The 14,599-nt window shown below is 40.5% G+C and overlaps 1 protein-coding gene across 1 annotated transcript in view; it reads right to left on the bottom strand.

Annotated features, from left to right (window-relative positions):
* The window catches only part of LOC124606222 (BAI1-associated protein 3), a 514,351-nt gene that overhangs the window by 151,292 nt on the left and 348,460 nt on the right, over positions 1-14,599 (bottom strand). The window contains exons 15-17 of the mRNA XM_047138196.1: positions 1,017-1,125; positions 815-922; positions 456-530 (exon numbers count right to left, since the gene is read on the bottom strand). Of these exons, the coding sequence (XP_046994152.1) occupies positions 456-530; positions 815-922; positions 1,017-1,125 (292 nt within the window). The remainder of the gene's footprint in view (positions 1-455; positions 531-814; positions 923-1,016; positions 1,126-14,599) is intronic.

The raw sequence follows: 14,599 nt of genomic DNA, 5'->3' as shown, positions 1-14,599 counted from the left end.
GTGGATAGAGGGAAAGATTTCTTCTCATAGACAAAAGACTGGAACACAAGGGAAAAGAGAACCAAAGTACCTCTCATAGTTAATTCTTCAACCTTCTTTCTCACTTGTTTCTTTTTTTAGTCAGCTTATGTGACATCTCTTTCCCTGCACCCTTCACCTCTCTTCCTATCACCTCAGTACAACCATGTACCTACTATAAGCACTACAACAAGACAAAACTCAGTGCCAGTAAGCCAGTAACCTTGTGCAAGTGCACTGACAAACTGAGAAGGGCAAGAATGAGTGTGGGTGTGGGGCCCTGGTGTTGCACACTTCAGCAACCCATGCTACATACCTTTTTTTTTTTACCCTCTGTGGGGATCTATCTTATCATTCCATCAGTACAGTCTGGTTCACCTACAGTTAACGTTAATTTTTATTTTTGTATACTGGTTACTGAATTCAGAAATACTTACATCAATGATCTTCATTATGTAGTTGTATGATCCCACTAAGTCAGGCCAAGCTAACTGCCTCCAGAACTCTTTTATCTGTAAAAATTAATAACAGAAGACACACAAGCCACAATTTTGTGAAATATTCATATTTATAAATTTTTAACTCTTTGAATGAAGACTTACAAAGAACCATTTCTACATATACAAGAAATGTAACTGATATTGATCCTTCGACAATGAAGGAACAACAAAAACTATTCATTAAGACTATTATAATAACGTGTCACAAGTGATTCTATTCCTTTCTTATACAAGCTGAACCTATAGAATATTACTTATTTCATCCAGATTTTTATTTTAATGTGACACTCACTAACCTGGTAGAAACACGCAGTTGCATCCACAGCTGAGGTACTATGTTTAACAATGAAATCACCAGTGCAAACTTTATTCAGTTCAGCTGCCTTGTGGATACGATGCATTGCCTATAAAACAAAAATGCATGTGAAGCTTAGTTGGCTACACAATTTATATGCAAACATTGAAGTATCACTCATTTTGAATTTCAGTCAAATTTACCTTGAACTTTGATACATCCAACCATCTGTCAAGTGCTGGTTCAAACCACTCATAGTAACAATTTATAGATAGAGATTTTTGATCAACAGGTGAGAGATGGTCTCGAAAACTGCAAACAAATACAACACAAAATTTAATTAAAAACATTAAAATGTAGCTAGAATATGTTTATTACAACAAAAGTAATCAATTTTTGACAGTATAATGTAATTGGATAGATAAAAAATCTACTCACCAAGCAGCTGCACGAGGACACATGTATACATAAAAACTTTTTAATATATGTGTGTACTCCTGCTGCTGTTGGGTAGGTAGATTTTTTATCTATCCAATTACATTAGAGTATGTTTATTACACCACGACTGATTTTGTTATAAATGAATATCTTCAGGTGACCCAAAACTCACCAAGTCTTCAAAAGTAATTCTCACAAAGTAGCAGAAATGTGCCTATGTCGTCACTCGAAAATGTCTAACTGCCAGTTGTGATGCTAAAAGGCATGTTGTAGAACACAGTGAGCATAATGCAACAGCTCATTGACTGCCTGGCACAAACATAATCAGCAGTTCCACAGATATTCCAAGTATGAATCAATGTAATGAACAATATACATGGTGAACCAGAACTCCAAAATGACAGACTTTCCAAGGTAGTAGTACGGAACAAAATAAGAAAAAATATCTAGTAAACATAGACTATAAAATGTGTATCTTAAGCGTCGTAAGTACTAGTTCATCTTTGCTACTGTGAAGCACATGTCTTCTACTGAAGCTCTTTGCTTTCCATATTTTCAGAGGTGGTGGTATGGACCAAAAAAAGAAACACATCTTTAAAATGTATACCTTAAGGTCAGTGAGTACTTGTTAATCTTTGCTTTTGTGAGACACATCTCTTCTACTGAAAGTGCTTTGCTTTCCATATTTTGAGAGATGGTAGTACAGACCCAAATGAGAAAAAATGTCCAGTAAACATGGGCTCTAAAGTGCACACCTTAGAAGCTGTGAGCACTTGTTCATCTTTGAACTGCTCACAGCTCTTAAGGTCTGCATTTTAGAGGTCTTGTTTACTGGACATTTTCTTTACATTTTTTGGTCAGAGCTGCTGACAGTAGAGTCAGTGTGCATTGCTTGTGTGAATGTATGTGTGTTTTCTTGACTGAAGAAGCACTAACCAAAAGGTATAATGTGTAACGGTCTTTTTATTGTGCCTATCTGCAACTCAATGGGTCATCTTTACAGTGAGTAGCAAACTCTCATTTTCCTAATATTGTTGCACATTTTTCTTTTACTAATCCTCACCAGCTCCTCCCAAAATATGGAAAGCAAAGAGCTTGCAATAGAAGAGGTGTTTTTCACATTATCAAAGATGAGAAAATTCTTCTGTTTCATCCTGTATATAGTCTAATATAGTCTCTAAGCCATCTTGTCATTGATTTAGTTAAATTGTTCATCTCTTCCACTTCTCAATCACCTTATGTCTTTTCTGGCTTGACAAGTTTTACAGATAATTGTGTACTCCTTATGTAATTCAGACAGCTGATATAAATGAATATCACTACATCTGGAAGTGGTCTTGCCTTTTGCAACTCTAATGAACTGTTATTTATCAGACTTAATTAACAACCAGATGTTAGAAAACATTTTTTTTTAAAATACTGTATATGTCTCTGTCCATCTGTAGACAATAAATATTGTATGGTTGTTGTGCAAATGTAAAGGTAAATTTTATCTGAATTAATTACATGGAAAATGGCAGATACAAATATATAAATAAAACAACACACACACACACACACACACACACACACACACACACACACACACACACAAGATAATACAAAGCGAACCTTAGATAGTAATAGAAATTTATATGCATACATGCTTCTGTTATTATAAATTCATAGGCTCTTTTCCATAGGCCTACAGTCTTGTTCTCCCCAAACAGCAGATCCTTTTACACACACTGATTCACTGAAAGTTGGATATGTTATACATAATGAATATATCAATGGGTAAAAGAGGGTATTTTCAGTTTTTGCTCAAAATGAACATACCAGCAAAATGTTATTGGCCAACATAGTTGCTTACAGAGTAAAACTATTGTTTCAGTAGATTTTTTAAATTCTGCTTAAAATTTATTTTCATTTTCTAACATTCTGATGTAAACTCCAGTCTACAAATGTGGTTCATTTGCCTTTGTGTGTTAGTTCTTTTCATTCACTTTGTATTAGCTTTTGTGCTATTTCACATGAAGTAGTTATGAAACTCAAAATATGTCTGAAAATCTTAAAGGTTAGCCCTGATATCTGTATATACATAGAAAGAGTATTGTTAGTATGAATGGAATTCAAAAAGTAAGTTACAAACCTTACTCCATGCTAAGACAATTGCGCAACAAGAGTGGTGTATTGTCAGAAGAGAGTACAATTCTGGGCTTCCTGCAGACAAAATTTTGCTGTGGAAAGGTTAACAGATGCAGATGTTGGGATGAAATGACATGATGACTGGAAATACATTGCAAAGATGAATTACACAGGACATTGCAAGTCTTGTGGGCAAAACCTCTAAACTGCACACAGATTCACAATGCAATTCTGGCAATATGTGAACCAAATGCAGTATCATGTCCAGCCACAGAGAAACAGTGTCAACAATTTAACTAAGGCCACAGAGACATGGGCTATGCTGACCGCGAAGGAAGGCCATCACTATTGACTGCAGACGTCAATGTCTAGGCAGTTGAGGAACTGATCCACAGTAACTGCAGACTTTCTGATATTGAGGAAACACACACAACTGTGCTCTAATGTCTCCATGACCAAGAAGTGGATTTCTATCATTGGGAAACTGAACATTTGACAGAGTATTCTGATCATTGTTTACAGAGGCCTGGTGATGATGTTGGAAAGTCATGTCATATATCTGTGTCACTCTGAAGTGTAGTGCAGCATTCAATAAAAGTTATCAGGCATGCCATAATAATATTTAACTTACTTTTTGAAGTCCCCTCACATTTTAAGCTTTCTGAACAGGTGTTCTTAGTGTGTCTGTGGAGGACTGTGTATTATTATTTATATAGCCCCCTTCTGTAAAGAGAAAATTTAATTTAGTTTGCAACTGGTGACACCCCAAAATGCTATTCCATATGTTGCAAGAGAGTGGAAATAGCTGAAGTATGCCATCCTGACACCTTTTGACAACAAATGTTTGATATAATTCTTAGAGCAAAACAGGCTGTATGGAGTTTCTGTGCAATTTTATAGATGGTCATTAAAATTTAAGTTTTCATCAACATGAATTCCCAGAAATTTTGTAGATGTTACTCTGCACTCCACATTCTGTAACAATATTTTGCACAAATGTTTGCTTCTTTGAGTATTATGTGTATTAAGTTTCTTTGGATTATGTTATATACTGGAGGGGGAGAGCATTTCTCAACCTTGCAGTGAATTTTTTTTCTCAAAATGAATTTATGTTTTGAGGTAGTTCACTTTTAGCTCAGTGCACTTTGTACAACTTTTTCCAGCGAATAAATTTCATTGTCAAAATACAATTCTGTTAGGTCTTCCAGATCCTAAATGGTTCAAATAGCTCTGAGCACTATGGGACTTAACATCTGAGGTCATCAGTCCCCTAGAACTTAGAATTACTTAAACCTAACTAACCTAAGGACGTCACACACATCCACGCCTGAGGCAGGATTCGAACCTGTGACCATAGCGGTCGTGCGGTTCCAGACTGAAGTGCCTAGGACCACTCGGCCACTCCGGCTGGCTCTTCCAGATCCTAATCTACCACTTCCATTCTCTCTTCATTCAACATAAAAATATTTCAACCATAAATTCCTTTAGCTGTGGTAATAAGCAGAAGGCAGATGATCTAAAATCTTGTGAACAGTGTTTATGTTCCAACAGTTCACACTCCACAACCCTCATTTTCTCACAACCAAAACAACTTTGTGTGTAACGATAAAAGACAGTTTTTCTTTCCTTTTTGATTTCAGACTTACTCTGGTGTATTTGTTCAATACAAATTGATTCAGAGCACTGAATAGCATTGACGTTATTGTTTCACATTTTACAAAGGCAGTCAATATAAAGAAACCCTTTTCCATCCTAGGAGATACTGGCCATAGCCTTTGCATCAGATGAAATTGTTTTGCCTTTTCTGCAACAATACCACTAGCAGCCACCCGCTGTTTGACTACTGTTGCATGCCTGACATGATGTGATGGACCTATGTGACATCTACAGTAACAAATTGCACATAAGATCAAATAAATTCTTTTAAAATAATCCAAAAAATTAACCAGAAAATTAATTCTGAATTTGATTTTGGTCAGAATTCAACAAATGATATATCCATCTTGCAGAAATCATAGTTAATTCTTCAGGAATAACTTACAATTCATTTTACTCATCAAGCAGCCTTAGGAGGAAACACAAAGTTATGGAAATGTGCAAGGTTTTGGATCCAGTGGCTCTTTCTTCTGGCGGAATGGTTGAAGAGAAAGGAAGAGGGATGAAGGGCAAGGACTGGCAGGGTTTAGAAAATGGGGACAGTTGCAGAAAAGTAATTGAAAACACTTGGTCAGGAAAGACATACCAAACAGGATAAGGAAAGAATGATTGTTTGGAACTGCAACAGACAAGCTTCCTAGCAATCAGTCTTTCCTTCTCATCCTGTTTGGTAAGTCTCCCCTGACCTTGGATCCTGAGCAACTTTTCTGTAACTCTCCCTATTTCCTAAACCTTGCCAGTACTTTTCCTTCACCCTCTACCTTTCTCTTCAATCCTTCTGCTGTAAGAAAGAGGCATTAACTCTGAAAGATCACACACTTCCATAACTTTTATATCTGTTTCCTCTTGCTGCCGCTTGGTGACTGGGATGCAGAATACTGATAAATGCACTACAGGGAAGGTCAGGTAAGTTTAACAGGTCAAGGAAGTGCAGCTGGTTTAAAGGACACAGTACTGGCAGGTAAGTCAGTATCAACAGAAGGGCATGTTTAACTGCAACCTGCTGCTTATTGAAACAGTGCTTTATCTCCAACAGTACATTGTCAATTAGGGTTTGAAATTCTAAGTTCTCTCAGAGTTTGCCAATGTAAAATTTGTTGTGTTCGTTAGCCAGACAACTATTAAATTCAGTTTAAGCATTAATCAGACTGTGAGAGGATATTAGAAATGTTTCAAGAGCAAACAAGTTGACCAATCTAAAAAGATGCAGAGCTTTGCACTGAGCTGAATCCAATGTGAGTACCCCATGCAAATCACTGTTTTGTGCTGTTTATATTTGTATGTATTTATGAGGGGTGATCAAAAAGTTTCTGTTTGGAGTCTGTACAGTCCAGAAATGCTATGCTAATCAGGTAAATTTGCTGTGAGAATTGAGGCAATCACCCCACCAGTGCCCTAGGTTGAAGATACTCCTTTGGTAAATCACCGTGTCCTGTTGCATGAGCAATTCCATTCTCATCTGACAGGAATCATAGACCAATTCTATGCCTACTGAAGGCATGCTAACTGCATGGGGAGAGAAGTGTCTCTGATTTGAGTTGGCATAACTTCTGCATTACAACATTAGCAATTTGGGGACATGCATTATCATTAAGGAGCAGCACCCCTTGTAAAATTTTTCACAGATGACTCCACAACAGTGATTTTATACAGACATGCCACTCCACACAAATTCTTCATTCTCTGATAGATGTCCGCTGGTGTTTGCCCTTTAGCAGCAAAGTAAAGAATAACAGGACATTGGCCCAATTGGGACTCATATGGTTATAATGTCATCATAGTTTATATCTCCACATTTATTGAATGCATGTTGGAGTAGACATGAATGCCACACTAATCCCTTGCGTACATGTTGGTGATTGTACACTCACATCAGAGTGATGCTACATTGCATATACACTGCAGCAATGCCCTCAAATGGAAACTCTTCTTGATCACCCTTTATATTTGTAAAAATCCATTGTATTCATCCATTCCATAGTTCCTTATGTTTAGATAGCAACCAACTGTAGCAGAGCACCTTGAAAAGCAGACTAAAAAATAGCACTCAAAATTGCCAGATCAAATAAATCTTCCAGTGATGGCGAGTATGAGTTATTGAGGTAGTGGAATTCGATACAACATTGAATGTGTAGAACTTTCTTGAAATTAGTCTTTCATGACAAGAAATCCCTTCCTACATAGCTGCCATGGTTGCAGATATCTCCAGGTAGTTAACTGACAATGCCAGCATGTTTATTTCATTCTTGATTCTTTTGGATAAGTCAATCGAGTTTCCTGATACAGTGTAATATGCAGCCACACTGCATGCAATCCATTTAATGTTCCTTCTGTGATTGCACTGTCATCTAATGTGGCACATTCACAGTTTCCCCATCTTTCTACTCAGCCAATGTGATTAGGTAATGAGGAAGGTGTGAAGTCAGACAAGAGAGCTCTACATGCATGTGAGAGCTACGCATGCATGCAGAGTTTTTGGCCATCCCTGGTATACACCACATTGATGGTGTTTGTGTATACCCTCACCAGATACAGTGCAAGCTGTCTGCACAGACATCAAAACAGAAAATGCTAGAAGAGAAAACAAATAACAGAAGTTGAATTAACACTCTTCCACGCCAGCTAATGTATGCAACATGTCTGAGGTGCTCCATGGAAAGGAGGTAACTTTGAACATTCCTCCACCTGATGCACCAGACACTGCAGATACAACCAGGTTGCACCAAGTCCATTTCCTGCAGCGAGTACCTGACTGGGCATGATCAGCTGGTCACAATATTAGGTTATATAATTCTTTGAAAAATAGACTACTTTTATTCTAGCACTGAGGTAGAAGTCAGTCCATAGTGCAACCAGGAATAAATGTGCTTCCACCATCCATCAAGGATACCATGAAGCCCACCACCTCTGAACTAAGTTTTGCTACCGCTTCAGGGTGATGTAGCTGCTCAACCCACTCCAAGATAGAATATCAAAATGACACCGATTATTGGTGGCCACTATGTGCGGTGTTTTCATCCTATCAGGTAACATCCCAACATGGCAACACCAATACTATCTCCAACACAACACTGAAACACTAACATTCCCAAAGTACTTGTTGATGGCAAACAAACACAGAAAATTGCTGGCCACCAGCCATTCTTTTACTCTTTGTAACAGCAAACTTGAATATTTCCAGCTCTATCTGCTTATTGTAAAGGGGAAGAATATAGTGTTGCAGCTGGAACTTGAACATTTAAAAGAATCCCTCCAGATCTGATGCAAATGTCTATATTCCTAGGTGTCTCCAACAGGGAGAGGCAGTACAGACACTTCATTAACAGGACAGAAGCAGGAACATGTATGTTTAGGACATGGCAGACACATTTGCTGTTTTCTCCCTTTCACTATGCTATCACTTACTTTACTTCAAAGTTTGGTGAATATCTACTTTATTTATCTACCATGCAAGCCAAGGCTACTTAGTCATGGAATGATTCAGTACATACCGGTACCTAACAGAACAGTTGGCTAGAAACTTTATAACCAATAAAATTGCAGACTTATTAAAACATAAAAACAAACTGCAAGAGAGCATGCAAATAAACAAAATATGTAAAATATGGGAAAGGCAACCTCTCACCTGTAGTGGATTGATGCTAGGAGCACAATAATGTGTAACAGAAAACAGCATTCACACAATGCTGTTTCATATTTTGTGTTACTGTGCTCCATGCATCTATCTGTTACATCTGAGTGGTAGCTTTTACATTATTTCATGTATTGATCCATCCAGGAATTTCCATTATTGTAATAAATAACATATTACAGATGCAAGTTCCCAACTACTTTGAGGAACTCCTATACAGAACAAGAATGTGCCACAAGGCAACCTTTCAACTTCAGGTTTATCATTCAGTTTCTTTAGTTCTCCTGAAAGCCTATTGAAAAATGAATCCTACTAAACAGTCTGCACCTTTCTGTACAATGCTAAACAAAGTGTTATCCAAGTGTATACTTTTTTCTATTTAGTGTTCACTGAATGAATGTTGCAGTTTCTTCTGAATCAGTAGGTATTGTCACAAACAAACCCCATGATGGAATGTATGTACAGGCATAGCAGAGTTAGAATTCAGTGATACCTGAGCAATGGCCTATTAAAGTTCATGAGCTGACACCATAGATCAGTCTGACTGCCCTTTTCTGGGCTAAAAATATTCTTGGTGGGTGCACACAATTACCTGAAAAATAAAACAACATACAAGATAGTAGAGTGAAAGCAAGCAAAGTAAGGCCCACATGGCTTTCTGGGCGGGAAGGAGCACCAGTCCCCAGCGCGAATCTGCCTGACGGATCTGTGTCGAGGTCTGGTGAGCCGGCCAGTCTGTGGATGGTTTTTAGGCAGTTTTCCATCTGCCTCAGCAAAAGTGGGCTGGTTCCCCTTATTCCGCCTCCACTACACTATGTCGGCGATTGCTGTGCAAACAAGTTCTCCACGTAAGCACACACCACCATTACTCTACCACGCAAACATTGGGGTTACACTCGTCTGGTGTGAGACGTTCCCTCAGGAGTCCATCAGGGGCCGAACCTCACAATAACCCTGTGTTCGGTCTGGGGCGGCGGAGGGGTGAAGTGGACTGTGGTAGTCGTCGTGGAGTTGTGGACCACTGCAGCTGCGGCAGGGATGGAGCCTCTCCACCATTTCTAGGTCCCCGGCTAACATAACGCAACATAAGCAAAGTAAACGAGACTTCTCTTTAAGGGATATACTGTTCCATTGTAAGACTGATACTTCCCTATTTATATTGGGCATTAAAATGGATGTTAATAAATGGCTCACTGAGCATGACACAACAATTCTGTCATTATGTTCATCTCCTCTTCTTTAAAAAAGTGGTTACGTTTCCATAATTTTTGAAATCTTACTATTTGTTCTTGTTTCAATAACAATAGAGAAGAAAGAAGAGAAAGATGTAGGAGCAGAAAGAGGTGGGAAGGAAGGCCAAGTAAAGTGCTGCTGCAGGAGGGTGCAGGGAAGGATGGAGAGAGGGTAGGGTAGGTGGGAGCTTAGATGGAGAGCAGGGGAGAGGGGGTGTATCGGAAAAAGAGAAGTAAAAAGACTGGTTGTGCTGGTGGAACAGAGGGCTGTGTAGTGTTGGAATGGAAGAGGGCAGGGCTTAGATAGGTCTGGACAATGGCTAATGAAGGTTGAGGGCAGGAGGGCTACAGGAACATAGAATATATTGCAGGGTGAGTTCCCACCTGCACAATTCAGAAACGTTGGTGTTGGTGGGAACAATACAGATGGCACAGATTGTGAAGCAGTCATTGACAGAAAAACATTGTGTTGGGTGGCGTGCTCAACAACAGGGTGGTCCAGTTGTCTTTTTGTCACAGTTTATCAGTGACCATTCTTGCAGACAGATGGCTTGTTGGTTGTCATGCCCACATAGAATGCAGTACAGTGGTTGCAGCTTAGCTTGTGTATCATATGACTGGCTTCACAGGTAGTCCTGCCTTCGATGGGATAGGCGATGTTTGTGACCGGACTGGAGTAGGTGGTGGTGGGAGGATGTATGGAACAGGCCTTGCATCTAGGTCTCTTACAGGGATATGAACCATGAAACAAGGGTTTGGGAGCAGGGACTGTTTAGGGCTGGACAACAATATTGTATAGGTTCAGTGGGTGGTGGAATACCTCTGGGGAGGGAGGGGGGGGGGGGTGAGGAGGGGGAGGAGAGGATATTGGGTGGGAATTTCAGGGCACAATGAGAGGTAGTCAAAACACTGGCAGAGAATGTAATTCAGTTGCTCCAGTCCTGGGTGGTACTGAGTCATGAGGGAAATGCTTCTCTGCGGCCGGGCGGTCGAACTTTGGGAGGTGTTGTGTGACTGGAGAGGTAAGGCACAGGAGATCTGTTTTTGTACAAGGTTGGGGGGTAATTACATTCTGTAAAGGCCTCACTGAGACACTCGGTGTATTTTGAGAGGGACCACTCATCAATGCTGATGCTACCTGTGAAACCACTCGTGATCTACAAGCTAAGCTGCAACCACTGTGCTGCATTCTATATGGACATGGCAACCAACAAGCTACCTACCCGCATGAATGGCCACCGACAAAATGTGGCCAAAGGTCAACTTGACCATCCTGTTGCTGAGCATGCCATCCAACATGACATTCTTCATTTCAATGACTGCTTTAGAGCCTGTGCCATCTGGATCCTTCCCACGAACAACAAATTTTCTGAACTGCACAGATGGTAACTCTTCCTACAACACTTCCTACATTCCCATAACCATCCTGGCCTCAACCTTTGTTAGTCATTGTCTTGGCCCTTCTAGCCCCTTCCCTCTTCCCATTTCAGCACTGCACAGCCCTTTATTCCACCCAACACACCCAGCCTTTTTCTTCTCTCCTTTTCTGTTACCCTCTGCCCTCTCCCCTGCCCTCTGTTTAACCTCCCGACTGCACCCAGCTGCACTACTTTCTCTCCATTTTGACCCTGCATGCTCCCGCAGCAGCACTTCACTGTCCCCCACCCTTACCCTGATATCCCTCTTTCTCCCCACCCCAGCCTCTTCTTTACCCCCACCCACTTGCCTCTTCTGTCATAAACTGCTGTTCATAGTCTGGTTTCGGCTGCTAGAGACTGTGGTCATGAGTTGTGTGTGTGTGTGTGTGTGTGTGTGTGTGTGTGTGTGTGTGTGTGTGTGTGTGTGTGTGAGTGTGTGTGTGAGAGAGAGAGAGATTGATTGTGTGTGTGGGTGTGGGTGTGTGTGTGGGTGCATGCATGTGCATGAGTGTATTCTGTTGTCTACTTCTGACAAAGGCCTTGTTGGCCAAAAGCTTACTGTGGAGAGTCTTTTTGTTGTGCCTATCTGCATCTCAGCAACTATCCTTTTCATAATATTGTCACATTCCATCCTGAGTTTTCCATTGTTTGATTTTATCTGTTTTTTTTTTTTCATTTTTTCCCATCATAAACTCTTTTTCCATACCAGAACATACTGTACATTTCTGGAAAGCATTTTTTAAATATCTATTTGCCTCATTACCAACTGTATTGATTCAAGGCCTATGAAGTTGGGGTGGAAAATTTTCAGTATGAACATGAAAAAGCAAGGTGTCCTTCACAGTGTAATACTAACAACAGTGATATACATATGAAGAGTGATATCAGTCAAGAGACTGTTGTATCTGGCCACTCACCTGGTTACTACCACTGTGGAACACATGTGGGGCCGGCAGGTTATCCAACATCTATGCATCCCCTGCCCAAGCCAGACACACGTGACAATCCCACTGTGTGCTTACAAACAGTGGCAGATGACAACAGCAACATATGTCACTCTGTGTAGAAGACAGACAACATAAGCAACACTTCACTCTGTGTACATACCAGATTCAAGGCAAATACACAAGAGGGGCCAGCATCACCCACCATCAGTGTGTGCAGCCGATTGCAGTGCTGTGAATACGGCACTACTTTTGTCCATACACCACATCATATGCACCTACAGGTCACATAACACCTCACGGAAATCCTTCCACTGGATTATGTAAGGCACTGCATGACCACTAAATGACAGCACTTGCTCACCCTTTGGGCCCAATCCTGGCTGTTCCCTGCAGCTCATGCATCAGTAATATTTTTCAGCAACAGTCATCACCACTTCCCAGATCTCTGATCAGAGTTTTGACCCAGCGAAGCCCAGGACTCCAACCAAGACACTGCCTAGCGTGGATGTGACCTAGCTGGACACCAACCATTGGCAATGTTATTTCTAAATGAAAAACTCAAGTGTGTAAATATCAAGTTGATTGGCTGACATTGGGCTTCACCAGTTTCATTTTGAATAAAGAGGAATGACAGCAATAGACATTGATAGTATGAAGCTTATAGAACTAAAGAGACACCTGCAAACAAAACATCCAGTCTATGTAAGAAAATCCATTGAATTTTCTAAGTGACATGGGCAACAACTAAAAACAAATGTCGATTCCTCAAAAAACAAGTATCAGTTCCAAAGAAAGCCCTAAGAGCATCCCTAAAGGTATTCTACTTAATTTCAAAATCCAAAGGGACCAAACATTATCAGTGAGAAATTAATTCTTCCCAGTGCCATCAAAATGTATGAAATCATGCATCGAGAAAGATTTAGTGAGAATCTGAACTCAATACCAGCCTCAGAGGAAAAATTAATTACTACCGTATCCTTGCGACATCCCAAACTTCATGTTGCAACTTGGTGACAGTGTGGCAGTCATATCACAGAATGATGTGGACAGTGGCATGCTAGTATTAGTGCATGAGTGCAAATTTTACCATTACGCCAACCTTGAGCAACAATGCAGTGCCCATGAAAAGTGAAAACCAGTGTGGGCCAGACCTTCATGACTCATGAACATTTACATTGATTGCAGATCCTGTCAGCTGTGGACTACATGGGTCAAGTAGAATGTGAGCTCCACAGCGATATGTTTGTGATTTGATCAGGTGCTGATCGTTCACTTCATCCTGTGATGTCCATGGATTAAATGGCACCCTCTGAAATGTGAGGCAATTTGTGCATTTGACAGGCACACACCCTTTGTCTCTTCCAGGCATGAGAAGTGTGCATTCTCTGGGATCAATGGTCGAGCTATTAACTATCATCAGACAGCCACGGCATGTAAACATTTCAGACAGTACCTTCACAAGTTTTCTGGTGTACCAATCATTGTCAATAAATGTATTATTAGCTAATCACATATTTGATCAATTACTGTCAATTCTGGGTTCACTTCTGCCCACTTAGTGTGTGGGTGCAGCAGTAAAATCTGGGTCACAGCATGATGGATTTGAAAGCGGTAAAAACCACCCATTTCCCACTTCACTGGTGACCAGTGAGATCTGTAGGCAAAACACATGCTGATGGACTTGACGATCAGAAGCAATGTGGAACCTTGAATGGACTCCCAGACAAAAGTTTCTGTGCTTGCCTGTAATGGCGCAAACATGTGGTTTGAAAGTTGAATATTTATTCTTTTCATGTTCATGTTTTATTCATGTGTGTCACGTTACCCTTAGTGTGTGTTTTCCCCCAGCATATGAGAACTTAGCTATTCCACCATGACAACTATGGAGGAATTCCAAAAGGCTAGAGAAGAGCTGTTGACATGTAATCGGCTCTTGGAGAGAGAGCTACAGACATGGCCCACACACACAGACCCAGCTCGCTTGGAGCCAGCTCATGAAAATTAGTGCCCAATCCCACTTCCTTCCACAAGATTTGGCACAATGTTTTGACAGGCACACATCACCCATTTCTCCCAGAGAAATTCTGGTGCACTGCATTCGACTGTGTCTAGGGGCTATCAAACCCCACTGTAAGTCCACTGTGATGATTGTGGCTGAACATTTTGTCTGGCCAGGACTCAAGAAAGATTATTGGCAATGGGCACACACCTGCACTATGTGTTAGTGTGCCAGAGCTGAGACATACCTATGCACCCATCATTGCCTTCCCTGATGTGATATACCACTTCGCATATGCCCACGTGAACATTGTGGGCTCTCTTCCTCTGTTCCAAGGC

The sequence above is a fragment of the Schistocerca americana genome, chromosome 3 (genome assembly GCF_021461395.2).
Source record: "Schistocerca americana isolate TAMUIC-IGC-003095 chromosome 3, iqSchAmer2.1, whole genome shotgun sequence".
NCBI lineage: Eukaryota > Metazoa > Arthropoda > Insecta > Orthoptera > Acrididae > Schistocerca > Schistocerca americana.
The sequence above is the reverse complement of the archived record's forward strand: the minus strand, read 5'-3'. Positions and strand labels throughout refer to the sequence as shown.